This window comes from Nannizzia gypsea, genomic scaffold, assembly GCF_000150975.2.
Source record: "Nannizzia gypsea CBS 118893 supercont1.4 genomic scaffold, whole genome shotgun sequence".
Lineage (NCBI taxonomy): Eukaryota > Fungi > Ascomycota > Eurotiomycetes > Onygenales > Arthrodermataceae > Nannizzia > Nannizzia gypsea.
Genome location: NW_003345198.1, coordinates 1,056,261 through 1,083,072, shown reverse-complemented (window position 1 = coordinate 1,083,072; position 26,812 = coordinate 1,056,261). Strand labels below are relative to the sequence as shown.

General features: G+C 46.3%; 13 protein-coding genes across 13 annotated transcripts; 6 read left to right on the top strand and 7 right to left on the bottom strand.

The window, feature by feature from the left end:
* Positions 1-287: 287 nt before the first annotated feature.
* MGYG_05062 (hypothetical protein) lies at positions 288-941 on the top strand (the record flags this gene model as incomplete). Its single annotated transcript, XM_003172422.1, has 2 exons — positions 288-366; positions 415-941. The coding sequence occupies 2 exons, from the start codon at positions 288-290 to the stop codon at positions 939-941; spliced, it is 606 nt and encodes a 201-aa protein (XP_003172470.1).
* A 516-nt stretch (positions 942-1,457) lies between these two features.
* On the bottom strand, positions 1,458-2,874 carry MGYG_05061 (YjeF domain-containing protein; the record flags this gene model as incomplete). The annotated part of the gene is made up of 4 exons (XM_003172421.1): positions 1,458-2,384; positions 2,442-2,499; positions 2,667-2,706; positions 2,799-2,874. 4 exons carry the CDS (start codon positions 2,872-2,874, stop codon positions 1,458-1,460), a joined length of 1,101 nt encoding a protein of 366 aa, XP_003172469.1.
* A 587-nt stretch (positions 2,875-3,461) lies between these two features.
* Positions 3,462-4,611, bottom strand: MGYG_05060 (hypothetical protein; the record flags this gene model as incomplete). The annotated part of the gene is made up of 2 exons (XM_003172420.1): positions 3,462-4,526; positions 4,606-4,611. 2 exons carry the CDS (start codon positions 4,609-4,611, stop codon positions 3,462-3,464), a joined length of 1,071 nt encoding a protein of 356 aa, XP_003172468.1.
* Positions 4,612-5,339: 728 nt separating this feature from the next.
* MGYG_05059 (60S acidic ribosomal protein P2) lies at positions 5,340-5,765 on the top strand (the record flags this gene model as incomplete). Its single annotated transcript, XM_003172419.1, has 2 exons — positions 5,340-5,498; positions 5,583-5,765. 2 exons carry the CDS (start codon positions 5,340-5,342, stop codon positions 5,763-5,765), a joined length of 342 nt encoding a protein of 113 aa, XP_003172467.1.
* Positions 5,766-6,403: 638 nt separating this feature from the next.
* MGYG_05058 (40S ribosomal protein S15) lies at positions 6,404-7,263 on the top strand (the record flags this gene model as incomplete). The annotated part of the gene is made up of 5 exons (XM_003172418.1): positions 6,404-6,421; positions 6,489-6,507; positions 6,636-6,693; positions 6,825-7,121; positions 7,194-7,263. The coding sequence occupies 5 exons, from the start codon at positions 6,404-6,406 to the stop codon at positions 7,261-7,263; spliced, it is 462 nt and encodes a 153-aa protein (XP_003172466.1).
* A 360-nt stretch (positions 7,264-7,623) lies between these two features.
* On the bottom strand, positions 7,624-9,249 carry MGYG_05057 (SET and MYND domain-containing protein 2; the record flags this gene model as incomplete). The annotated part of the gene is made up of 3 exons (XM_003172417.1): positions 7,624-8,547; positions 8,610-8,912; positions 8,980-9,249. The coding sequence occupies 3 exons, from the start codon at positions 9,247-9,249 to the stop codon at positions 7,624-7,626; spliced, it is 1,497 nt and encodes a 498-aa protein (XP_003172465.1).
* A 664-nt stretch (positions 9,250-9,913) lies between these two features.
* MGYG_05056 (hypothetical protein) lies at positions 9,914-12,007 on the bottom strand (the record flags this gene model as incomplete). Its single annotated transcript, XM_003172416.1, has 4 exons — positions 9,914-10,480; positions 10,559-11,444; positions 11,509-11,741; positions 11,960-12,007. 4 exons carry the CDS (start codon positions 12,005-12,007, stop codon positions 9,914-9,916), a joined length of 1,734 nt encoding a protein of 577 aa, XP_003172464.1.
* A 458-nt stretch (positions 12,008-12,465) lies between these two features.
* Positions 12,466-14,571, top strand: MGYG_05055 (hypothetical protein; the record flags this gene model as incomplete). Its single annotated transcript, XM_003172415.1, has 4 exons — positions 12,466-12,574; positions 12,647-13,356; positions 13,408-13,794; positions 13,861-14,571. The coding sequence occupies 4 exons, from the start codon at positions 12,466-12,468 to the stop codon at positions 14,569-14,571; spliced, it is 1,917 nt and encodes a 638-aa protein (XP_003172463.1).
* Positions 14,572-14,833: 262 nt separating this feature from the next.
* MGYG_05054 (hypothetical protein) lies at positions 14,834-16,231 on the bottom strand (the record flags this gene model as incomplete). Its single annotated transcript, XM_003172414.1, has 1 exon — positions 14,834-16,231. The coding sequence occupies one exon, from the start codon at positions 16,229-16,231 to the stop codon at positions 14,834-14,836; it is 1,398 nt and encodes a 465-aa protein (XP_003172462.1).
* A 1,360-nt stretch (positions 16,232-17,591) lies between these two features.
* Positions 17,592-19,318, bottom strand: MGYG_05053 (hypothetical protein; the record flags this gene model as incomplete). Its single annotated transcript, XM_003172413.1, has 4 exons — positions 17,592-18,059; positions 18,117-18,260; positions 18,306-18,671; positions 18,764-19,318. The coding sequence occupies 4 exons, from the start codon at positions 19,316-19,318 to the stop codon at positions 17,592-17,594; spliced, it is 1,533 nt and encodes a 510-aa protein (XP_003172461.1).
* A 349-nt stretch (positions 19,319-19,667) lies between these two features.
* MGYG_05052 (hypothetical protein) lies at positions 19,668-21,750 on the bottom strand (the record flags this gene model as incomplete). The annotated part of the gene is made up of 4 exons (XM_003172412.1): positions 19,668-19,896; positions 19,949-21,214; positions 21,272-21,485; positions 21,549-21,750. 4 exons carry the CDS (start codon positions 21,748-21,750, stop codon positions 19,668-19,670), a joined length of 1,911 nt encoding a protein of 636 aa, XP_003172460.1.
* A 1,070-nt stretch (positions 21,751-22,820) lies between these two features.
* On the top strand, positions 22,821-24,578 carry MGYG_05051 (hypothetical protein; the record flags this gene model as incomplete). Its single annotated transcript, XM_003172411.1, has 3 exons — positions 22,821-23,599; positions 23,663-23,747; positions 23,808-24,578. 3 exons carry the CDS (start codon positions 22,821-22,823, stop codon positions 24,576-24,578), a joined length of 1,635 nt encoding a protein of 544 aa, XP_003172459.1.
* A 1,377-nt stretch (positions 24,579-25,955) lies between these two features.
* MGYG_05050 (BTB/POZ domain-containing protein) lies at positions 25,956-26,812 on the top strand (the record flags this gene model as incomplete). The annotated part of the gene is made up of 2 exons (XM_003172410.1): positions 25,956-26,246; positions 26,336-26,812. The coding sequence occupies 2 exons, from the start codon at positions 25,956-25,958 to the stop codon at positions 26,810-26,812; spliced, it is 768 nt and encodes a 255-aa protein (XP_003172458.1).

The following is a 26,812-nucleotide window of genomic DNA, read 5'->3' as shown; positions in this document are numbered from 1 at the left end:
AATTCAATTTAGTACGATTATATGGGGTTATATTATTGTACAGTGCAACTAATAAATGTGCCAATCGTCTAGGAAGCATATGAAACGACATTGTAAGCCTTATGGATGTACATTCAAAGATTGCTACAAGTTTTTCGGTAGCAAAGCGGACTGGAAACGCCATGAATCCTCACGTCATACCCATCTTGAGCGCTGGCGCTGTGATGACCCAGATATAACAGACCCTTCAAGAGACTGTGCTCGGATGTTTGAGCGTAGGGTATTGTACGAATCCCATCTTAAGAGCCATGGAATCGACGATCAAGCTGAGATACAGCGGCGCCTTAATACCAATAGAATTGGCGGAGACTGCCAGTTCCGATTTTGGTGCGGTTTTTGCAAAGTGCTAGTACCTGTGATTGTAGAAGGTTTCAGTGCCTCAATGGAAAAGATTCGATCACATCTACAAACATTTCGAAGCCGGCCAACATATCTCTAGCTGGGTTCTCCCAGATAGTCATCTCACCAAAGGCGAAGCAAAGATGCAATTCTTTGGGAGAGTTCTACAGCATGCCAGCAGCATGACAGAAACGACAAAATCTGAAAGTGTTGATAGCAAGTCACACTTCGAGGAGATGATGGAGACAGAAGAGAATGGCGCAGCCTCTTCACTCAGGGGCCACCGTCAAATCCGAACTTTCCGCGCAAGCTCGAGAGGAAGACGTTCGCGAGCATCTATGTCGCCGAGAGGTGTAAAGAGACGACGTGAAAATAGCCAGCCAACCCCGGATATCCCATCTATGCCTACACCCGAAGAGGCCCCTGATTTGCATCAAACCGTGGATCAGTTTTCAATAGAACTTGCAAACATGGAAGAAGTTGGTAATTGCCCTGACGATGGTCTCTTAGAAGACTTTACCTTGTCCAATTGGATTGTGACGTCTCCAACAGAGCCATCTTAAACACCATTTGCAATATCTACCCGTCCTTTTGCTATTGCTTTCGTTCGTTGACTCGTTCTTTCCCTTCCGTTTTTTTCCTTTTCGTTTCCTTTTAACCCCTTTTACAATAAACGAAAAACTCTACGATACCATTAACGACCTGATAGTTATGACTTCCCGCTTATGCTGTTCATGATTTTACTTTCTACCCTTCTTCTTCATGATTTTCTTCTTTTTTTATTTGCCCCCTTTGGTGCGAGCTTCCTCGCCCAGACGGCACAACTTGGCGCCTATTTGGCTGTTCAAGGGGCTGTTCATTTCATATCCAACATATAAACTCCTGCGGGAACTACATATTCTGATTATTATTGTTATTACGAGGCGGGTCTTGTTGTGATACTCGTATATTTGTTCAGCTTTCTCTTCCTGTTCAGCTATGATCACTCTGTCGTGCCGTTACATACATATACTAGCGTTCACTATGTGTTCCTCTTGCATAGAAGAAAACATAAATATGCATACGAATATTGCGATCGTTCACAACTTCGAGCCGTCCTCTTGCCTCTCTCCAATTAGTTCCATGAAACTTCCATGGACCTCTTCAGTCAAGTCGCCAGCTTGCATGCTTCGACCTTTTGCCAGAAACGCCCTCCTGGAGCATTCTCGTGTAATAGCGCTGCCGGCCCAAGCAGCCAGTAGCAATGTAGTCTTCGTTGACATCCTCTTGCCATCGTTATCGCTATCACCGTAAAGTTCCCTTTTAATCATTTCGGCATCATCCCCAGAACCTTCATGGCTGCTTGGAGCTGACCCGTTTTCCCAAAGACCATCATGGTATGCTTTTCTCCAAGCCATGAAAGTTCCGAGAGAACCTGTCAGTGTATCACCTTGCCCACCACTTCGTTTCTTCCCCCCTTCAACATCAGATATGATGGATACATCGCCATTAGAAATCACGTCGTGAGGCCCCTTCTGAATAATTAAAACACCGCCCAGTGCCTGAGATAGTTTCTCGCATGCCTCGGAGGTAGATTTCTCTTTGTCTGATGCAGACTTGCCCTCACTTGATGGGGGTTCAAGACCAACTGATTTGCTCAGTCGAGCAAATTCCACTACATTTGGGGTTAATATGCATTCCTTATAACCGTATACTAGTTTTGGATCGTTTTGAACCACTATCAAGGCATCAGCATCCATGACTAGAGCAACATTTTGCTTAACTGCTTCTTTAATCACACCGGCCGTTATCTTCTGAGTTAACGGGTCTCGACCAAGGCCTGGACCGATGATAAGAACGTGAAGACGGGGTAAAAAGTCAACAATTGGCTTGACATGGTCGGAGACGCTCTTGTTAGTGGTATCATTTTGTACGCTTGAGCTACTCTGAAGGATGGGATGAACCATCAAGTTCGGTGAATAGGTTTTGATCACTGGTGCGGCAGATGGCTCGCAAATAACATGGCTCTTCATTTAAACCTGTTAGTGGTATATTCTATCTCGGTTAATGTGGGCTGTTCTTACCATATCACAGCCTAGTTTTGCCGATGCCATGGCAGAGAAATAAGGGGCACCGGTGTAACTAAACAATAAACAGCAAACAGTCAATGAAAGTATCCTCTTAATGTTCTTGTGGTAAATTGGCATCATTATTAAGGCCAATGAATTACTATTATGCAACCCGGCTTTAGAAGGATAACTGGGTGGGTAATAGTAACCAAAGTAATGGGTATAGGTGGAGGGGCCTACTCAGAGCTTCCCCCTATAACACAAACCCGGCCAAGTTGTCCTTTCAAGGATATTAGCAAATGATTGATCAATAAATACTTCAAGAAATCTCAAGGCCGTAGTATAATCCACGGAAAATATACTATTACCTACCCTTGTGGAATCTCTCTAGCATTGGCGGGACAATCTTGCGGACCTTGCCGAGGATAGTCTTTGAGGCTGACGACATGCTTGGGGACGCAGGAGACGACATGGGAGCAGAATGATATGCTTAATATCATGAATATATTAATATTGTCGCTCGAGGATGAGCATCCGTATAAAGTAGATGGTGGATAGATGTTGATAAGTTGCAGGTTGTAGTTGAAACAAGCTTAAAAGGGTTAGTTATGATGTCACTGCATGTTTGGTTATCGATAACCAACTCGTACTCTAGATACAAGGATAGCAAGTGGTAGGGAACAAGGAAGAACAATGAACCCTGGAGATTTATAAGTTAAAGATAAAGAGAAACGATAACTATGGGAACAAACAGCCTCTGATAATAAGCGCCTAGGAAAAGCCAGTGAAGTACTTGTGGCGCCTATGCTCCCTCCATGCTATAACAAAGAAAAAGACCAGAATGTCGTACAATCATACAGTGCAGAAAGAGTGAAAGTCGCTAAACAAGTAGTAGAATGGGATATTGGACATCGCTAAAGCCGCAGGGGAGTTGCTAAGGATAAATCATAGGTTTGAACCAAGGAGATCAATAGGGGCGGTAGTGGTGTTTAGAGGTATGTGAGCGCACATCGGTGAGGATGGTTAGAAGCTATATTAGCGCCGTGACTTAGCAAGCGCATTCAGTTTCATCTTGCGTTCCATCTTTTCCTTCTTTGCAGCTGCCTCAAGCCTTAGCTCTTCTGCGTCCTCTTGTTTGGCAATTCTAAGCGCGGCCTGCTCCTCTTGTTCAACGTCAAGGAAGCCTGCTTCCATGTCGGATTCATCGGAATAATCGTCCTCATCTTCATAGCCATAGTCGCCTTCGTCTTCCTCGTCTGTACCAAGGTACTCATTTCTAGGAGCGCCACGGCCCTTGTTTCGGCCATACGAGCTTTCTTTTCCTGCGGCACGGCGGGAAGGTAATCCAGATGTCCCAGAATAGGAGGACTCCGACGACCGTGTCGGGGGTAGACTTCCTGGGCGTGGACGGGCAGTGCCTTTATATGTATCTTGTTTGCTCATCTCGGCTTGGCGAGCTTTTAAAATGGCTTCCTTTGTATTCCTTGATGGAACAGCAGCTGTGGATTTCTCGTTTGATAGCTTCCGGTTTGTTGGTTCCCGATCCCGTTGTTTGGCTTCCTCAGTAATTTTCTTTTGTTGGACTTTGCTCTTTTTATCCTTGGCAACAGCCTGATGTCTTATTAGCCCAACAGCGGACGGTGCCTTGTTCTGTAGTGCTTTTGCCTCGGCCATGATTGCTGCATAAGAGCCCTTCGGGGGTGGCTTGTTTGAAACAGGAGCGGCAATGGGTTTAGATATGTTAGGTTTTGGAGCAGCTGTGGTTAAGGTTGTCAGCTTAGGTCCGGGTTTACGAGTGGTATCTCCGTCTCTAGGCTGGCGTGGAACCGGAGCTGACGACTGGGAAGAGGAAGAGGGCAACGGCTTTGAAAATCGATCGTTTCGCGGGGCTGGCCGCGCCAGTTGTTCTCCCGCCTTTCGTTTCTGGGCTGTCCCTGTATAGCCATTACCGTTGCCACTAATCGAGGTTGCTGCCAGCTTCGAGTTCAGGGAAGGCTTCTGGTTTGAGGACGTCGAGTCTGGAGTTGTACTTTTAGGTGGGGGAGGTGGGGTGAGAGACACCTCCCCAGTCTCGATAGAAGAGAGGACGGAGTTTAGAAACTGTTTTGGGAAGGTTATATATCAGTCATATGCTGGCAAAGAACACGTTGGCTGGTTTTGGATTTGTCTCAAGACTCACACTCATTGTAGCAAGTTTGCGTTGGATATTATATGTAACTCAGTGTGTTTGGAAGGTAGAAACCGGTCACCAGCGATGACTGGAGTTTGGAAACAACTCATGATTCCCAGGCAGAGAATCACCTCATAGCGAGAAGAGTCCGTTCGCAGATCTTTATAACGGACTTCTCAGCGTTTCATATATGGACTGGCAGGGGGCGCAAGCGCTTGAAATGAGGTCTCAGGCAGCAGTTGGGGGCCTAGCGAGCGGCTGAAAGGGGGCAAATGGTCGGCAGTAGTCGCGGAACCGGGATGCGACAGGCAGCAGCAGCGCAGGACGTCTGGCAGGCGCTGAGTGTTGAGAGTTGACGAGCTCGACTCAAGAGGAGGATTTCAACGACGTATTTATACCAAAGAGAAAAAAGGAACAAGGTCAGCTTATGTCAGCAGAGAGTGAAGTGACTCAAAGCAGACTAGCGTCACTTCTCGCTTACACTATAGATTACATAAGCCCACTTTTTCGCTTTTTAGACATTTTTGGTCTTTTTTTCTGGTGATTTTCCTTTTCTCTTCCACAACGACAGTCACCAAAAAGCCCGAACTTGACGTCTCAGTCTCCGCCCAACTCGCGGTTAAATCGATTGTTTCTCTTGTTCACTCCCCGTTTAACAGGTAAGGAAGTGCTGTTGTCGAGCGCGATCGGGAACAAATGAATTGATCGAGAGCTAAGAACGGTAACATAGAAAACATATCAAAATGAAGCACCTCGCAGCTTACCTTCTCCTCGGCCTTGCCGGAAACTCCTCCCCATCCGCCAGCGACATCAGCGCTGTTCTCTCCTCTGTCGGTATCGATGCTGACAACGAGCGCGTTGAGAAGCTTCTCGCTGAGCTCGATGGCAAGGACATCCAGGAAGTAAGCTATTTCTCCCTTTCGCCAATGGTGATATGTGCGCGCAAGATAGTATGGGGCATGGGCTAATCCAGCATTTCCCTATAGTTGGTTGCCGAGGGTGCCACCAAGCTCGCCTCCGTCCCAAGCGGTGGTGCCGGTGGTGGTGCTGCTGCTCCTGCCGCTGGCGCTGCTGCTGGCGGTGACGCTGCTGCTCCCGCTGAGGAGGCCAAGAAGGAGGAGCCAGAGGAGGACTCCGATGAGGACATGGGCTTCGGTCTCTTCGACTAAGCGCATTCTCTACGAGATACCACAAAAAGACAAAATAAAAACAATTGCGGCAGTGAATGGTTCGTTCGGCGTGTTACCAACAATGATGATGGATATGGCTCTGTTCAGTCGGTGGAAAATCTGTTTGATTCATTTACGGACATGAAAATGGACTGGGTCTGGGTAACGGCTCACCTTGTTATCAGGAGGAATCGTTATCTTTTTTTATAGATGTATGCAGGCTCTCTAGTCTGCTGATACCATCACAATGCAACTCGGCCTACGGCTCCCTGCTGAACCTTCTACACTACCAGTAACTTTTTAGTAGATTTTTCCCAGTAAACACTGCAACAAGTATGTCCCCACGTATACATATGATTGTAGCTTGTCTTCTTTTATCGTTGCTGTCGCTGGGTAGGCAAAACATCTAGATATCGGATAATAATTATCCCATTCCGGAATAGGGCTACTTACGTCAGCAAAATACTTAGGGCTAAGGTCGCTTAACTGAATTCGCTCCTCCACCTTTCGCGATCCAAATCGACTTTTTTCGACGTCGAGAAAGAAAACGAGACAGACAAACTCAACTTTTCGACAGTTTCTCTCCCTTCTCGTATCCAAGGGCAAGCCAGTGTTGCTGAGAGACTAACACCGCAATCATGGCTGACGCTGAATATGTGAGTAACCAGGTTTTTTTGGCGGTATCTGGATAGGGAAAGATCTTGCGACTGACTACTTCTATAGAACGCCGAGGAGGCTGCCGGTACGTGCTAGATGACCCTGAAATGTGTCCCCAACGGAAGAGGAGGACGGTGCTGTGGTGGATTGCTGTGATACATCGATGGATGGGATAAAGAGACCGCGGTTAACTGACGAAACGACCACCTATAGAGATCAAGCGAAAGAGAGCCTTCCGCAAGTTTTCCTACCGTGGAATCGACCTCGACCAGTACGTTCTGACCTCTGGACTACCCATACACAATGACCTACTCAGCATTATTTTTGGCTTCTTTTTACGACAAATATGCGCTTCACAACCCGATGAAAGGAATATACGATCTAACGAAATAACTCTTGCAGACTCCTTGACCTCTCCTCCGAACAGCTCCGAGATGTCGTTCACGCTCGTGCTCGCCGCAGATTCAACCGTGGTCTCAAGCGCAAGCCAATGGGCTTGATCAAGAAGCTCCGCAAGGCCAAGCAGGAGGCTAAGCCCAACGAGAAGCCAGACCTCGTCAAGACACATCTTCGTGACATGATTGTCGTACCAGAGATGATCGGCAGCGTTATCGGAATCTACTCCGGAAAGGAGTTCAACCAGGTTGAGATCAAGCCCGAGATGGTTGGCCACTACTTGGCTGAGTTCTCTATCTCATAGTACGTTGTCGTACCCTTTCTCTAGAAGCTGTAGGGAAGAGACCTCATTCTAACATTGTTTCCCCTTTTTAGCAAGCCTGTCAAGCACGGTCGACCCGGTATCGGTGCCACTCACTCCTCCCGTTTCATTCCCCTCAAGTAAACGAATAATCTGCACGGAAACTTGACGTTTTGTACTGGGTCATGTCCAAATGTTTTTTATCTTCTCATACATGGAGCACAAAAGGGATGGGGTTCTTGCTTTGTATGGAAGGGCTTATATCCAGAACCTCGTTCTCCCCGGTCATGTAACGGCATAGAAAATGGAAAAGCTCTTGGAGAAAACAGCTTTTATCATGTTCATGCCAACCCGCGGCTAGATTTATGATTTTAATTATCTAGCAAAAATTCATTCCATACAGCCAGTATCTTTATTTTTGTGTTATCGTAATTCGTACGCCAAAAGACCAATATGAATTGACCGCCCCGGCTATATCCAGCCTGTCAAGCAGAGGATTATACCTCATCCATCAATCTCCAGTGTTTCTTCAGCAATACCTTCAACAATCTTCCATTCGGGAGCCATTGCCTTGGCCGCAGAAGGTGTTGATGGATCATAGCCAATTTCCTTCACCGGAGCAATAAGAGATTCATATTCCTCTTGGTAAGCTCTAACAACGCTAGGCAACTCGTACTTCAGGTGCTTGTTCAGCTTTGCGAGAACAGGGTAAATAATCGATACCTGATCGAAGTGGTATTTACTCTCATTGGGAATCAGTCCCGCGTGTCGATTTACGAGGGTCATGACTAGTTGTGAGAACACGAATTCATGGTTGGTGCGGATCGGATGCCACTCATGGGGATATAGTATCTGGTCAACAAACAGGTATCTAACCGCGCTGTGCCTAAAAGCAGACCAGAAGTCCTCTATATCGAGTAGTGACACAATCAACTCTGATCGTATCTCTGGATATGGCTGCCGGGTGATAGGCCACATTTTGGTATCATGCAAGACCTTAAGAGCGCCCTTGAGTTGTTTTATAGCAGATTCACCTTTGGAGCTCTTAGCGGTGGTGAGGAATTCCCTTGCTTGTTTTTCGGCCTCCTTAAGAGTCTCGACCTCTTCTGAGGAAGGATTGGGGGAGATGAATTGGTCTTCCCTAGCGGTGACACCTTCGACGCATTTTGAGCATTTACAGGTGAAAAAGTACCTTTCAGCAAGCTGCTTCTGCCGAACCTCGAAAGGGTAGGTATTGTCGATGTAGGATATAAACACCTGCTCATCGGGTTTTATTTTGCGCAAGGCTTTGACAGTGATGAGCCCTTCATCAAACCCAACAACGGCATTAGGGTCACAGCTGTGATTCATATAGCATGCGAACGGCTGAATACATAGCCCCAGCGGGTCTCCAAATGAAGTTGTAAATGTGAAGCTGTTGACTTCAATCTATGTCCAATGAATGTTCAGTAACTAGTGTTGACGGAGGAGATATATATATCATTACTCACTCTTGCTAAGTACTCGGCGATGGTTTCGAGGTCAAGGCCTGAGCCCGAGTATTCCTTTTCTGCCTTTGCACAGAGCATTATCCGCTCGTACTGTTCCTGATTGGAGCTCGCAATCTCCTTTAAATGTGAGCGGAGACCCAAAAACATCGTCATATCCGACTGAACGTCGGCGTCCTTTGAGTTTCTCAACTTCACGATCCGGAGCACTGCCCTTGAGTTAACAGGGAGAATCTTGGGGTATAGCTTCTTGTATATAGCACATTCATGCTTGTGTATAAGTGCCCAGTTTTCAGCTTGACATCCCTATCGCCTGTTAGAAGCCTATTTTCACCAACTTGTAAGTAGCTAGGTATATAACTGTGCGACTTACCTTGCTGCAGTACTTGACTACTTTGCAGCCAGAGCAGGCCCTCAGCTTCATGTCGACGCTCGCCATGACGTTGGCTCCAAACGGGAGATTGGAAAAGCACCCGGAACATGCGTCTCCCAGCCTCTCCGTGCTCAGCACCGTAGAGAAGGTCACAGGTATGCTGAATACATTTTTGCCCATCTTGATGGTGGACGTTGCGAAAAGGCCTGTCCCAGCGTCGCCTGCGGGTCGCGGGACCGCAGAAGAATGGAACTCCCCAAACGAAGCCATCGTCAACTGACCGGGCGCTTCTTGATATTCTGTGTATGAATGAAATATATGATATCTTTCTCCCGCCTGTTGATGCTTCTCGGTCAGTTAAACAGGGTAGCTAACTCCTATAACTAGCGTGCGTGTTTGGCTGGTTTTAAATTACGATAACTAGTTATAATAAATAGTTATTTAAATAAGTAGTTAGTCAGTCTAATTGTCGTTCTCACCGTAACTTAGTTTGAAAACTAGAGTGCCTTAATTGTATGCATTTAATAACTTCTTGATCTATCCCCCCCAATGACATTAAATTCTTTCCAAGGATCTTAAAATCGGTCGGATGGCATTGCCGTGTGTTGTACGTGAACTTTCGGACGCCGCTTCCCTCCATTTTTCCCACAATCGCGAAGTAGTTCTAGGTTAGTTGATCAAAGTTATCTCCTATAGACGACTATATTGAGAGCCTACCTCGACTCGCAAAGCCCAGTGTGCAACCGTAAGTAAACCAGTTGTGAGCAGCATCCCATTTGAAGTGCTAGCAGCCAATGTACTTCGAAATATATACATCAAATTGGTATGTAGTATTGTTGAGCACTTTACTAAATGCTAACTACTAGTTGGTTTTTGAAATAGGATTATAACTAAAGGAACGAACTTATATCGCTTGCTATGCCTCCAAGTCCATCTAGAAAAGGTCGGAGGGACATGCCCCCAAGGCATGGGAGTACTGTTGGAATAAATCTAGTAGAGTAGTATCATCCTTTGTAACATGTCGATGATTCTTGCTACCAGGGGGATGAGGCTCTTTCTGTCGACAAAGTAGTATATTTTGCTTGGAATATCTTCCGTTATGGGAGAAGTCACCAAATGTGAGCAGCTCGAGTTCGCGGAACCCAGCCCTACTGAATGCCCATGTTGCAAAGGGTCCGAGAGCTCTTAGGGCTCTATTGGGGAAGACGCGGTTGTCGGTGGCCTCATCGTTAGAGCGAGAGGGCTTAGTGGTATCGTGGTCATTGCCGGAACAGACTGGCTGTGGGATAATATTACCGTCATTGGATTCGTCGTTGCCGTCTTTTCCTTTGTCTTCTTCTTCACGTACTCTAATCTTACGCTTTCCTCTAAGCAAATCAGTCAGAGTATAGCTCTTGCGATAGTAGTCGTTCTCTAGCTTCAATTGAATTTCTAAGCCAGACTGCCGAACATGTAGAACTTTTACCCGGCTGTCACCTATTTCCGGGTAGAACTTCGGGGACTATGATATGACTTCAAGTTAGCAGAGTATCTAAATTGAAATTCGGGAATATTTAGGTTATGCTTCAGGGAGACAAACAAAGTCCTCCAGCTTACAACAGAGTCCTAGGAATTCCAACCTAAGTTTGTTATCCGCATTGAAGATAGCGCAGTTTTCCCAAGCCCAAATATCCATGATTGAAGGTCCAGGGGCGTCTCTAAGAAGTTCCCCGAGTTCCCAAGGTTCCGGCCCAGCCCGTTCGTGAAAAACTAGATTTCTCAGTGTATGAGAGTGATGGAATATGGCGATCCAAGCTTCAGGACATCGACTTGTGGAAAGGAAAAGTTCTTTTAAGTCTCGTGTCATTCCGATGAAATTCAGGATAGCAGTTCCCAGATCGGTTTCTTCAGGGTTATCTTCAAAGGTAATTTCAGCCCACGCTTGTATCTCTAATCTATCAATGTAGAAGGGTTCATCCAAGAATAGAAAGTATTCAAGAAGCTCTTCCAAGTCGGGACAATATCGAAATGTCAATGAACGCATCGATGAGAACTTGAAAGCCTCTGTCAACTCCTCTGTATATAATAGCGAGACGTTGGCCAAAGAAAGTTCCCGGACCTTGGGGAAGGATACTCGGTGATGGTCAGGAAACGGCTTCAAAAGCTCGTACGTAAAGGAACTATTATTAGACTTAAAATCAAACTCGCCGTCACGAATTTTATCCCTTGGTAAAAAGTCGAGATCAAGATGAACCAGCTGGTGCGAGCAAACCCGGAGACACTCCCGAAGAGCTGTCAGGTCTTCCCTTTCCCTTACTCCATGCCACGACAGGCTCGTAAGTCTGGTGAATGGGCTCAGACTGTAATTCATTGGAGCGCAAGAAGCATCGGTAATCAGACGAATAGATGTCAGGTTCTTCTGCTTTAGGGGAAGATATCCATTGCTCCCTAGGATATCTTGAGGAACACAGCTCCCTAGTTCCCATCTATAATCTATATTAGCAAACTTTCAAGTCTGTAGCTATACCTAAAGGGAAAGGTATGACTAACGTAAAGCTCCCAAGATTCCCTTCCTTGCACTGATGCAAAACAGATAGTACTTTATCCTTGAAACGACGAAAGCCATGTACCGTGGGAAAGAAACTTATGGGCTCATCAAGGCCATCATTTATTTCAAGTTCATCGTTACCGGGAGCACTAGGGTCGATGCTGATGTTCTCAAGATAGTAACCTAGATTTGACGAGATACGAACATCCTTGGTGTGTTGAAGAGCCCTGGTTCGCTGGTGAGCACCAAGAATTATATCTGCTCCAGCACAGTCAAGCGCAGGGTTGGTCGCAGTGAGTACAACTGAGCGAAACAACACTGCGGATGCCACCGAGCAAATGCATTTAGATACTAGACGTAATGCTTTCAGATCTCGTTTATCCGGGGGTTGTTCGGAGAAACGGTCAACATAGTCGTCCCTGGCCACTAACCAGTCTATGAAAAGTATAGTACCTCTGAGATGATGGTGAGAAGCAGTTCTGTGTATAGTTTATCCAACATTTTGACTGTCTCGTTCGCTAGTCGATACTTATGGGATGATTGAAAAAATCTTAACCGACGAAGTTGTCACAATTTGGAGTTGCATTTAAATAACTAGTTGAACTAACTAACTTAACTAAATAACTGTTGGCCCGGGCTGCAAGAGAGATGGCTTGGCGCAAATCGGATCTCATTTGACAAACTTGAGGGTTGAAAAAATGTCTACATTCACCACAGACAACATACAGCATTTGATAGATACCACCTTATGAGAACACTGGATTTGTTTCAAGGGTTGGTTCTAACTAATTAGTTAGTTAGCGTTACTCCGTTATAGATATAACTAGCCGAAACACGAATTAAACTCCTAGGGGCTGATACTGGCTTTTGGCGGCCGAGGCTGTGGCATCGAGATATAGACAAGCAACGGGCTGTCTACCTCGAGCTGGCATTGAAAGTGCAGCTCACGGATTCACGCGATGACAAGTTTTGCATATTATGAAAATGAGCCTGATTTCAGCATCCATCTCGGCAAGACAACCTGTCTACTCTGTAGACACGTTGCAACTTCCCAGTCTCTAACTCTCGGTGGGCTACTGGGCCTTTACTAGATGGTCAACGAACAATTGATTAGGCATCACTAATATGTTTGTGTACTAGATCTACATGGAAAGGAGCTTGGTACCCTGGAGTGCTCACCGAGTTGTGTAACGTGCTCGATAAAGCCACATGAGCAGCCATGGATGCATAAGCTCTGTTTCGACCTGTTGAGGGCTAGCAACAAGCCCAATGAACCGACGCTTGAGGACTTGCGCAGATTTGCAACCGTAACCAAACCTATGTACAAGTTCCTGCGTAGGAACGATACCGACAGTGCATCTTCCCGTGAAGGGCTTTTCTCCCGTCATGCAAGGCCCATCGTGGAAAACACCCTCAGAATCGAATTGTTTGAAAGGCTACCGGCTGAAATCCAGGATATTATCTATAGCTATATTGGCTCATGCTGGTATCTGATCGTGCTCGGGGAGAGCTGCAGATTGATTGAGGAGTTGAGAAGTCGGCATGAAAGTCCGTGCAAACAATTGAGCCTGAACAAAGAGGTATATATCTCGAGAATACCCTATCAAGGCAATTTCTATATTTCTACTATCAGCAACGAACAGCCGGAGCCTCCCTTGGATGGCTGGAGCCTAGAGTGTTTGAACATACCCGATGGTCTGAACAAGATTGTCGTATCGACTGACCATATTGGTGTGCGAGGCATACAATTTGTAGTGGACGGGAGTGCTCCCCCGCGATCAGATGGATCACCATGGTATGACTTTATCGACATCCCAGACTCCAGCCAGATGCTCCATGTTGCTACTGAGGTAAGTCACTCTGGCCCCTCAGCTGGTTTTGCAACCTAACATTAAGAACAGGGTCTATTTGTTAGAGGAATACGGCGTGCAGAGGACAAGGAAGCTCAAGGCACCTTGCCTTTATGGAGCTGCCCAACCCCCCCTAAACTTCAACCATGGAACATTTATGACGATTTCGGAGGCCATCGCTTAGACTACGTTAACCTTGACGGCGAGGGCGTTCAAGGACTTGTTGTTTGCTGTTGCATTACCACGACCATGGGTTTATACGCATTTTCAGGCCTTTCAAAACCATTCAAAGAGTTTGTTGCCTCGATGCAGCAAAAGGCCAACCTGCGTCCCACGTTTTGGATGTACTTCCCAATCAACGACGGCGAACTGATTACGGCTGCTTGGATTCGCAAAATGAAAGGACAATTTGGGGCGTTTGCAGAACCAGTACTAGCTGTAAGCCATTCTTTCACCGAAATGCTTAACTTGGGAGGTAACTAGGTAGCTAACTAGGTACTTCAGATTCAAACCACGCTCGGGAGAACAGCTACATTCGGGCCCTACCATCGGGGAAGTTACCATCAGACTAACGAATTTTTCCCACTAGTCAAGGACGGCGACGGTACGATTTCGGGTTTCACTCACGACGGACTAGACATGCAAAAGGCCGAAGCCTCGCACTTCGGTGTCACCTGTCGCGAGAGTGAAGATGCCACTCTCACGTCTTTGAAGCCAGCTCCGCCACCTGCTGAGATTGAGGGGTACACTTCTCCAGTCCCGTATTCCAACGGAGCAGGGTTGGACTGGTACATGACCACAGCCACGCTAAGTGGACTGTCAAGGGTGCGAGTGTGTAGGGATCTAGATATGCCACGCCACACATGCATCGGATTGCTACTGTACTATGAAGATGGCCACGTAGAGTCCCTCGGCCAAATACGCTGGGACCAGGACGTGTCACGAGAGGTATCTATGCCTATACGTATCAGAAGGTGTAAAGTTGATGGAAATACATTTCTTGTGGAAGTACAGGGCATCGATCTCACTGGTGGTGAGGGTGAAACCGATGGTGGGCTTGATGAGGAGCTAGCCGAGGGATGGCTAGACGTGCCGCGGACGGGGACGATGGTTTGGCGGTTTCATTCTTGGTGGAAGATTATATCTGTATATAACGATGCATCGTTGAGGTCTCGAAGCATGGTTCCTACTAGTTATCTAAACTCAACTAGCTAGATAGCCTTTAGATATAAGGCTTGTCCGTCGGGAAGTTAAGCTTAAATAGTGTTAACGCCGAGGCTAACTTTGTATCCTGACCCGAGGCTTGGTGGAGCATCGCGGGTCATTAAAACACAACGGAGTAGCAAGGGAATGCCTCAGCGTCCTGGTGAGTCCTGGAAAGGGAGATAAATAGGTGTAAAATAGATGAATGATGATGGCTAGAAGGACTAACTGGGACCCGGATTAGAAGCTCCTATTCGCCTATTGCAGATGCTGGTCAGGCTTTATTTCTTCCACGGTTCCGTTTTCGTGGTCTGAGTTGTTGCTGGCAAGCTGCGCACGCTTTCATCTTACACAATGGGCACTGGAGCAAGTAGCTATAACGAGACACGGAGCACTTCTCACATGCCATACGCCCTTCGACTTTATCCCACCAGCAATCATGAAAACATCTTGTGGGTGCCCTACGTCGTCGCGATTTGTCAAGTTCTTCTTGCTCCTTCCTCGCCTTTTCTTTTGCTTGCCGCTCTCGCAGTTCTGCTTCCTCTTTTTCCTGCTGTTTTCGTCTTTTCTTCGCAGCCTCCGCCTCTTCCCTCCGCTGCCTCTGATAAGCTTCTCTCCAAGCTCTTTGCTGGAATTCCCTTTCTTGCCTCGCCTTTTCTTTCGCTTGCCGCTCTCGCAATTCTGCTTCCTCTTTTTCCTGCTGTTCTCGTCTTTTCTTCGCTGCCTCCGCCTCTTCCCTCCGCTGCCTCTCATATGTTTCTCTCCAAGCTCTTTGCCATGATTCTCTTTCTTGCCTGTCCTTTTCTTGTTGCTCCCGCTCTCTCTTCGCGCGTATGCGCTCTTCAGCCATGAACAGAGTTGCATCATCCCTCCTGTTTGCGTTATCAAACACCTCTTGCTCGGCCTTTAAGAGACTTTGATAATTCTTTAACTTAGAATCCTTCTTTTTCAAGTCCATCGTTTTAAAAGTTTTATTATGGAGTCTCTGCACTCGTTCCCTGGCCTTACTTTCCTTTTCTTCTTCGGTTTCGACGCGCTTTTTATATATTGGAGAGAGGAACCAGGCTGACCAACTTTTCGCTGCTCTTTCCTCCGCATCTTCAGCTTTATCTACCTCCTCAAGGATTTTGATTGCGTTCTGCAGCTTCCGAATTTCCCTTTGGAGCTCGAATATGGCGTCTTCGTATGCCTTTTGGGTTTTCGACCATTTAGCGGCGCGCTGTGCTTTAGCTGCGTGGATAGCCGAGATTTTAGCAGCCTCTTCGGCTATATCATCCTGTCTCGGATTCGCGGTAGAGGATGCAGAATAAGACGTTTGCCCGGTGGATGTTGGGTAGCCCTTCGGAGTACTTTTGACCCGTGAGTAAGTGAGATCGTAAGCTCGCCGTTTGTCTTTGTCTTTGAGGGTTTCATAAGCATTCACTAGCTTTGGCAGCCCGGACATGTGAGTAAGACGTATCAACGATTCCTGCATAGAAGATTGGGCGTAATCACCCAGAATGAGAGAATTACACACCAGTTGAAACGCTTCTGTAGCATTGATATTCTTGTTTTTATCTGGATGCAGACGGAGAGCCAGCCGTTTGTATGATTTAGTAATCATTTCTGTAGTGGCAGTTTCAGCTACCTCTAATATCCTGTAATAATCGTCGTCTATCCCGACTGACCCCATATCTCCGCGACTTTGCTCCCAGGGCGGAGCACGGAAATCTTACTGTTGGATTAGAGTGTATACAAAAGGAAAAATCCTCGGTCGGGTTGATATATGCATCCAATTTCGATGGCGGCATGAACCTGTCCAAATCATGCCCACGACCAAAAATTTAGACCCAACGAGTTTGAGGGCTTGTCAGATGCTCGAAGACAAGCAGTTCCTTGAAGAAGGAGGGCCCTGCAGACTTTTAACATTAAGTCATATGAGATTGAATGCTATGGGTGAAAGGATGAGTTGAAGAATAAACTCATTTGGAAACTTTAGAAGGAATTAAAGTGTGTAGGTTTGCTGATCATATAACTACGGTGAGATCCATATATAAGTAGTGTAGATGAGGGGTAAGGATGCAAGTGCGCCTAATTCCTCGGATGCCCGTTTCCTGCTGATTGACGGTATCGGATGCTCACCTTGGCACCTCTAACCTGATGGAGTACGTTCTTCCATTCTAGACTCATGCAGCTTGTTTTATCCTGTAGCTATCTCCCAACTAAAAAGAAAGTCACTCTACTTTATCTATTAGTTACGAATTTAAGACTTATAGACCTTAGGGGAGTGGACTTAAGGGGGGGTATAGATTTAAAGGGGTATAGACGTAAGGGGATAGGTTTTAAGGAGTCATATACTTAGAGGGTAAGCCTTGATAGGCAGGCAGACCTTAAAGAGTAGGCCTTAGGGGTAGGTATAGAGGATATGTATCTAAGAAAGAGTCTCCTCTTGAGGATAGTTCTCTTTTCTTTTTCTTATTGGTCTGGAGTCGACAGTACAAGACAAGCTGAGTAACTCTAGAGTGAAAGAACGTACTCCATTAGGTTACAATGCTAAGGTGGGCATCTGATACCATCAATCAGCGGGAAATGGCATATGGCATCCGAGGAATTAGGCGGATGCAAATGTTTGGTCGTTGAAATTGGTTACGCATCTGTACAACTCCTCTCTTCGGGCCGTGCCGCAAACTCTTGGTAATGCCGATCTGTGACACATCATACCCTGTCTAGGCTCTCTCTTTAGGTCTTCCGGCAGTATTCCCTTGGGTACGGAGTACACGATAACTATTTCGGAGGCTGTATCCGGAACACGTGACATGGGAGCCAACATGGTTCGTGATCCAGAAACGGTGTGATTAAGGTTGAGTTTAAAGCAGAGTGGGACTTCTCGGACCGCGAGGGATTTGGTTCGCTATGTAGGTGCCCTAAATCCCCGACTTCAGTCCCTATATACTTTATGCACAATCCATCAAAGTCTCTTCGTTGAATAGATATTCAGCGCAAGCCTGTTGCCGTAGTCAACCGTACACCAACGGAAAGTTACATCGCCCAATTCAGTGTGAGAGGATACTCTTTCCACCATCCAGAGTCAACCTCGCTCGAATCTTAACAGTCACACATTCAGTACCTAGCCGGTGCAATGCAAGCTGATTATCTCCCCTATCACTTGCTCCAACGATAGCACTTGGAGAGAACAATAGTGCTTCGCCGACGTCTAAGCGAACAATCCTGTCAAAAAGCGAAGCCGAACTGTTTTCCACACTATTTTCGTCTGACGGGTTAGGCGCTGGCCCATTCTTCGCGTCAGCCGCAGCTGCTGCCAAATGGCTGCGCAAGGTTCGTAGCCATTCGGGGGAAGTAAAACGGTGGGCGATTGTGACGGAACACAAGTTCAGGAGAGCAGTAGAAATCGTCGGTTCCTGTGTTGAGATGATTACACGAGCTCCGAGGTGCCGCTGTAGCCGAACAGCGGATAGCAACGTGTTGGTAAATCCATAGGCTTCGGGGGATGAGTTCATGTACTTGAATAACAATTAGCGACTCCCTTTCTAAGGGTCTATATGGAAGGATTTGCAAACTTTATGAGCTTCATCCAAAGCCACAACCCGCCCAATTGCAGGATTTTGCTCGAGAAAAATCTCCAGGCAAACATTGAATAGTGAACATGCCGTGTCTGGGGAAATACATGGACAAGAAAGGTCAACAATGGTCAAGTGACCGGACTACAAGAATTAGCGATAGTAAATATTAATAGGGAATGGTCATACCTGAGGTTCCCAGTCTGTGCCTTTGCTCAGTAAAGATTTCTTTCCCTTCTTGTCGTAAGAATTGGCCTGTCCCTGGGGCATAAAACTCTGTAGGGTATCCAAGCGCTGTTTGAGAGGCCCAAACTGGGAGGAAGTCAAGTCAGAGTTCATCACTCTCTTTAGAAACTCCCCATAGTCAAACCCGGTCCCCGTAAGTTGCTGCTGAATCCGCATATCTCGTAGAATTGTTTTCACGGTATGCATGTAGAGAGGCATCGGCCCGCCTTCCTGGCTGACCGCCATGAGATCCTGCATGCGCTTTGTGTTAAGATCCTTTTGATCGATCTGTAGTGGGTCAACACGGATATTGAATCTTGAATAAACCGCCTGCGTAGCCAGGTTAGACAATACACATATTAAAAGGAAGGACAACTTGCCCGCATAGTTTGGATGTTGGTCGGTGAGCATAATACTCTCACCGTAACAGCATCATTCGATGAGAGAAATGCTGCTTCACAGGGCGAACCCCCAGTATCACTAATGAACGTATCATAATGAAACAACACGCCAGTGAGAGGGCGAGGAAGCTGTCCTGCTTTCGACGGTATCAAACAGTTCTCTAACATGCATGATAATGTATGGCTCTTACCAGAACCTTGCGAGCCACATATAAATGTACTTGATGGCGATGTAACGTTAAAGAAAAGCCGAGGGTCTCCAGAATCTTCCAAATTCAGCTCCTGCTTTGGGTCGATAGATGTTAGAACATGGCATAGCCCTGCCAGTAGTCCATATTGAGAGATTCCCGAGGTTGACTCTGTGGAGTCTGATTTGTGCCTGAGTACGCAGCCTGAGACTATGGGTGCGAGAGAAGCCTCCTTAGCCTCCTGTGTCGATGTAGAATTTAACAGGCCCATATGGTATCGCAGTTCAGCGTTTTCCAGCTTCTGGGCATCGGATGAACTGGGCGCGGTCAAACGTATCGAGTGGGTATGTGAAACGCCGGCCGCCGTTGAGCCCTTGGACGAAGTCATAGCTTTCGTAATATTTTATTGGAGGAAGGGAGGAAATTAAGGAGTAACTAGATCGAAAGTATAAGCTGAATTAAGCACTGGCCAAGATTGCATAATGAATGGTCTATTTATGTTCCGTGGAGAACACGCTATACCCGTTTAGGTATTAACAACATCCCGCTGTCGTAACTTCCAATTTCAGAAATCTGCGAGAACCATTATCTAAATCCAATCACAAGGGTATGTATAGACAATGATAAAATGCAAGATCGCCGTGATAACTAGGGTTCACCGGGCCCAGATTCGTTGGTGCTGATCCCTGGGTATCTAAGATCACAGTTCGGATCTAAATCTCTGTTTAAATTTTCAGTCAGAGTGGTTGGAGAAAGCTCAATAAGGCCCGAGATCCCTTCGCGCAAGCTAAGATCTCCTTTTTCTCGGCCCTTTCAAGCGTTGTTTCGCTGTCCGGTAGTGTACCATAAAGTAGTGCATTAACAAGCCTCAATACTGCGTCACTAAATTCACGGAGGGCAGCCCCCTGTGATGTATCGAGAACCGAAACGTACTCCGCAAATTCTGTATCAGGAACAGCAAGAATCCTAGATACGGTTACACCTTGCTGAAAAAAAATATTATAGGTCAGTCACTTACATGTTGTCTGAAATCCCAATTTCTTCATGCGTCTCTCTACCATCCAGCAAGAGCCCAAGCACACCTCTACCAAATTTGGTCGTCATGAAATGAAGTCGTTCACCAAGTTTTCGTAGCCTTTTCATAGCTCGATACTTGGCTACATAGTTTTCCGCGGACGGTTGCACCTCCGGGAAACACTTCTGCATCATGGTTTTTGTAACTTCAGAGTCAGCATTGTTTACTGGATTTCCGGATTTTCTCGTGGCCTGTTTAAAATCAAGAGGAGTTGTGAGAACAAAGCCATTGTTCCACCCATTGTCAGGGCCTCCACACTCTTCAAACAGTTCGAGAACGTGGTATCGTCTAAGTAGGTGTGCATAGACGATACTTTGATCCAGTTTCTCGATGATTTGAATCCGATCGCGGCAAGAAATCCCTCGTTTTAATTGGCACAATGCATAGCCGGTCTGAGCTCGCTTGTATCGAAGGGCTTCTTGGAGGGTGATGACAGATTGTGCGCTTGCAATAGTGGCCACAGTCATCCCCAAAACATCTATGGTACCGCTGCCAAGACCCAACACACGCTCTTGGATGTGAGGTGTGAAAAAAGTTTCGCTCGGAGGTTGGAGTCCTTGAGCTTTGCATTTTTCATTTTCGTGAACGAGGAATTGTCCAAGCCGGTCGTCGATTGTTCGCAAAGCATATGCGGGTTTCTTGGGATATGCACAGTTTTCAACTGATTTGGCTGGCCTCTTTCTTCTTGTAGCATTACCGCGAGAAAAAGCGTTGTCAGATAAGTTTCTTGCTCCTTTATTGTCTTGGGCAGATAAAGATCCAGCAATGCCATCGGAGGCGATATTTCTTGCCTGCGCTTGGCTTGGCTTGTTTTGGCTATTGAGCAACAGCGAGGCTTCCGGGCAGCATGTAGTCTCCTGGTGTTGGCTCCTACCCCCCATCAGATCCGCCATAATTTGGTCATTTTGCGGTTCGGAAATGCTAGAATTTCCTCCGCCTTGCTCCGTTTCCAACGTAGTCTCAAGCCCCGAATCATGGCCATTTTCAGCCACTGTTGGGCAAAAGGTTTCATCTTCTATCGCAAGCGGATTTAAACCAGAATCATTGAATGGTTGGGAGGGATTAATGCATCCCTCGGTAGGCGAATTGATATCCACAAAATCCCCGCCAATAAGCAAATTCATAATCGACCATACCGTCTCGCAAGGTTCCCCCTGGTCAAGCATTAACAGCCTTGGGTTAATACAGCCGTTCTCTTCGACCAGAACACTGTCAAAGAATATCGTTAGATTGAGGTTAATTGTTCTAGCAGAATTAATTACCAACCCTAGGCGTAACATGGCTCTGAAAGCAACCGCAATATCCCTCGAGTCCACAAAGGTAGCAGCTATAATCGCGTTCAAAGACTTAGCAAGAACGGTTGGCGCTTTTGCGCCTGACCTCGAGCTGTAGCTGATATAGCTATCGATGCCAGTGCGCTTTGCAACAGCGGCGCGATGTTTGCTACCGCCAAACCGAATTTTAAATCGGGTGGTATGATCTATTTAGATGTGAGTTATCGATAACTAACGTTTAGTTATTACAACGGAGAAATTTTAGTTACCCCTGGGAACGTTTTGCCTATAGCCAATGTAAACGAGAAGGAATTCAACCAAGGCAGTTCCAAGTTGTGCCAGTCTCCTGTTGCCGTCATAATCGTTGAGCTCTGACCCCGCGGCAGTGAGCGCCTTTAAGAGAAGAGGTTTTGACTTGAATGTGTAGCCGACGATATCTTCAACTGGCCTGATACTCGTTTTCGACGACATTGATGCTATAATTCCGAGTTGATCGCTGACCCTGTGCTTAGAGAGAGTTAGATGATTCCAATAACGAGTATAGTCTGATGCACTTATACATTGTAAAAGCTTGGGTATGATCTGTTATAACGGGTATCTGTCGACGAAAGGTGACCGATCTGCGTGTTGTACAAGAATACTGGATTAACCAGCAGCAGCCTTAAGAAACACACGGTTCATGCTCAGAGTAAAGGGGCAGTGGGTATGTAGGTGCGACACAGTATATAGATTCATCTCCTGTTGACCTGCTGAAAATCTTACCCTTTCTAAGCTGCACAACTTTTGCAGGGACTGAAAGGTTAAAATTTCCCTCTGATCAATAGATAAGGTAGACGCACAGCAATATTTAATTCCGTAAGCTTCAAATGTTCATGCGTCGGGTTTCAAATGTATTTCATGAAGTCAGTCAAGTTCACAAACCTCTTGGCATTTAGTGAAGGCCTGACAGCAAACATATATCACGGCGAGGCGACCCATCATATATCTCTCTCACCGTGTCCGACGACGCGGTTATATAGGAGATCTAGGACTGGCTGCTGCTTGATGCATATTCTTTTCCCACATAGCCGCCCCACCCACCACGGGCAGTCATTGCATTACGCTTCTATACCCTCTGATCCTTGTATTCATGGCATGGCATCCACTAGGCTCCGGTGGAAATACAACCTGTGTAACCCTACACGAATGTTGCATGGAACAGATAAGGCGACATACGCCGGACGTATTCGGAATAGAAAAGAACGCATCCCATCAATGTTTAACACCGTGGAAAATGAGCGCGGGGTTACTTCCCTGTATATTAACTAGTTATTGGTTATAAGGCAGAAGAAGTGCCGAGCTCCCAGGCGAGTTGGAGTGTAGACAAACCAACGTTACTGACAGACAATGCGCGGTATTGATCCATCTTGAAATTGAATGACCAAAGCAATACGCGACAGATCGTTGCTATCTAGGATAGGAGGGCTAGTAAGTACCAAGCTTATCGCTAACAAACCGACGACGGCTAAGGTTGGATTCTTTTGAAGTTTCCTGGTGCAAGGATGGGAAAGAGCTCCAACGACCGTGAGGCACAGCGGTCCGAGAGGCTTCAGGCGCGGAAAGAGAGACGCCAGGCCAGTTATCCAAATCATGACCCGCAAGATATGGATGATTTACCGTCAGCCTCTCTAAGCGCCCAGCCGGTTTCTGATGTCCTCAGCAGCATCCATCCAATGGGAGGTGCCATGGATAAACTCCTTCGAAATAAAGATACTGTTGAGCAGTTTTCCAATATAGTAGGAGTCATCGCGCATCTAGCACACAATATGAAGAAAATTGGCCTCGAACCCGAGATTGACAGTGCTAAACGAATCAAGGAGCTTGACACTGCTCTTAGGGAGTCGCACAGGGTCACTTCGGAGGACATGGAGAAAAATAAAACAGAACGTCAACGCCTTGATAGAGACTACGAGGAGCTAGACAGGAGGAAGCATGAGTTTGAACAAGAGAAAGATCAAAGTGCAAAAATGTTAGAGCTCCACAAAGCCTCCCTGGCGCAAGAACGTGAAAGCATGGAAGTGGAGATGAAAGAAAAGGCTAAAAAGCAGGTGGAGGCTCAAGTTGCCCAGTACCGAAGGGACACTGAAGACAAGATTCGGAAGCTGGAGAGTAACAATTCCCGTTTGAATGCAGAAGTCAGTAAGATGGAAGCCTGCCAACTTGCCCTAGAAAAACAGAGAAGGATTGGGGAAATGGCGTTGGAGAGAAATTTGCAGCTCGAAGAGCAGCTGTCGGAATACAACGCGAGGCTACCAATTCAGTCAGCAGATATCACTGACCTGTAAGATCTCCTCCCCTCACCCTTGCAGTTGTCGGTAGTCTCTGACATATCGTTATTGCTTAGGAAGACGCAATTCGAACAGCTCTATCATTCCATCCAGGCCATCACAACTACCTATGTAGCAAAACTGCCACAGGAAGCATTTCAGGTATGGCAGGATTTTCCGATTACAACCATTCATGAATTCATACCCATTATTCTGTCTTAGAGCTTCAGGTACGCAGGGAGCGTCAGTGAGAGTCACGCTGTGTTTCGAAACATCCCCATCTCCGCCTCCCCGATATCAGAATTTCTCCGAACTCGCGCCGCTCAATCTCTTATCTCACGCCGAATATGCGAATCGCTATGGAAACCTTTCGGCTCCAGAGCCCTAGAGGGCATGGTCTCCTCCAGTTCAGCGACACTTCGGGCCCTGTCCGATGCCGGTCGACTGTTAGATCCAAAGCTCGAAACTGCATGGAGGGCCCTCACGTACAAGATCATCGACTCTCTGGCTAACACAGAGGTCGACCTGATCGTGCAGCGGGCAACAGAGGACATCTCTAGATTTCTCGAGAGACAAGTTGAGCCTCAGTACTTCCAAAAATTCAGAGACTCCCTTTTAACCATCTTTCAGGATGGGGCTAGGCTATGGGGCGTTATTCGGGTTGACTACATGCAAGTGTCTATCTCATTTCCGGACGACGAGAGTAGGGTTGGATGGGTATCCCATGATTTTCCAGACAGTCAAGCTTGCCCCATTAACGAACAGGGCTTCAAGACCCTGTGCTTGTTTCCAAGAATTGAAGTCTTGTCTGGGAACAATGAATGGGCGGAGCTATGTCCTGGCCAGGCGCTCTTCTCAGATTCTTCCGCTTTGGCAGAAGGTGCGAAAGAATTAGACAACCAGAAAAGCTATTTGGACCGACTCTACCAACAGATGGCGTCCGCAAAACCTATAGTAACCAGCGATTTTGAAACAGGCTCCCTAAAGGAATGATACGATTTTCTGTTTCGGATTTTCATCTCAATCTTAGATTCTCCGAACACTCGTATGTTACATGATTCCAAAACGGCGCAAGCATCCAGATTCAAACTCAAACTTCAAGAATCAATTTACATTACTGGTTGGAATCTAGTCACGTGATTCGCTGTCTCAGGGGAAATTTCCAGCAAGGCTTTCGCCCAACTAGATATGATGTAGTAGAATTACAGTGAATCTTTGCTCGAATCCACTTATTCTAAAACTATCAAAGGAATACATTTCTCTTTAAGCTGGACTTCACTAGAGGAATACACCTACTACCTACCTTATTTACAAAAAAATACGCCTCTTTTGGGATACCCAAGAGGTGCCATGATCCTGCCCATCACTTTTTTACTATAAGAGGCAATGACATACGTAGGTGAGAGCAAATTGTAAGGATTACTAGACTCTCCTGCTTCCCACTCACCATGTATACGGTTCTAACATTTTCTGGGTGCATTAAAGGCAGTTTGGGGATCTGTCCTAGGAAACATCGGTGGGTCCTGGATACGGGCGGGTGTGCTGGGCAAGTGGGAAAGCACCTTTGATATAACTTGAAATATTTAACCACGCAAGCCCTGATCGCTGGATTAGAAAGCTTGTAGAAGATAACGAAAGTCAAGAGTTTTGAATACCTGCCGTTGTCCAACACTTATAGGTAATTCCATAGGTTTCACAGCTAGCTAACCAGTCAGCCTGACGCGGGTGAAGAAGATAAATATCGTTGGATTGATTTACTTGTTATTACCATTCACCGAAAAAATAATTCGGATGTTGCGTTCGTGGCCAGCCCTATTGATAATCTCTATATCCTCCATTTCGAGATCGCCTTGTGCTAGGATGATATCGTCAGATTCGAGTATCGCGCCTCTTTGTACCATAAACCCCCCATAGGTTCCGTGGACAGAGAGCTATAGAATCTTCCATATGTTCAGCGTTGATAGTCTATGGAAGGCAAAAAGAATAGAATACTGACCAGATGGTGCCATATATATACCAGCGAGACGTGCAAATTCCATATAATTGACCAAAATTAGGTATACATCTTGTCTGGTCGATCGTCGGGAGGTTCGGTTGCCGCTGTATGCTCTTTGTTTCAAGCGGGAAACCAGCAGACAAAACAAAGAACCCCGTCGACATGGCGTTCCACTGCTCAGACTTTTGCAGGCTATTTAGTAATACCAGATTCAAGGCTTGCTATGCGGAACTGTACATAATACTTAGTTGAGTGTAAAATATATCGCCAGTCCAAGGTCTAGACGCTTCTTGTGATTGCTCTAAAAGTGGCTACTGCTGCCCTATCTTTGGAGAAGTGAGGAAATATAAGCCGTAAATAAGACGTCAATAGCCATGGCAAAGAAGAAGGGGAAAAAGAGTGCAACTCTTGTTGATCCCCGAGTAGATTCCTGGGTTCAAGAGTGTGATGAGCTTCTTAGTCTACCTGCCGAGATTACAGATATCACGCCTATTATTCCATACGACATGGACAAAATCAATAACATACTTAAAACCAACCTGAAAAGGTATGATATACGCCTTAAGCCTGACCTTTCAAAGTTAACAAGGTATAGTTTCTTTGATTCCTCCAAGTTCACCGACTTTACCATTCAAACCGCGGAAGATGACTTCAAAGTTCATAAGGTAATTGTCTGTGGGCAGTCGGAGTACTTCGCCCGTATATTTAACGGGAATTAGAAGGTATGTCTAACTAGTGTATATTATCGAACAAGAGGCCTGCAGCTAATGACTCTCAGGAGACTGCGAAAAACGTTATTGATCTCTCGAAGGATGACCCCTATACTATTAAAGCAATGGTCCGTTTTATATACGAGACCGATTATGATGGGAGTGGTAGCAACCGAGGGCGAATCTCACCTATGCTCTTCAACGCCAGAATGTATGAAGTTGCAGAGAGATATTCTATACCCCATCTAAAAGAACGAGCCAAAGGGAAATTCACAGATGCCGTGCATACCTATTGGGATATGGATGACTTTTCCCCAGCTATTATAGAGGTTTATACAAGCACCCCCTCCACCAATCGAGGGCTACGTGATATAATTTCGCAGACTGCCTTCCAACATATCGGGTCACTCCTGCATAAGGACGACTTTCAGTTAGTTTTGGTAGAGCATGCTGGGTTTTCCGCAGACATCGTTCGGCTCCTCGCCAATAAACCTCTGGCTAACCCCCCAAAGAAAAACTGA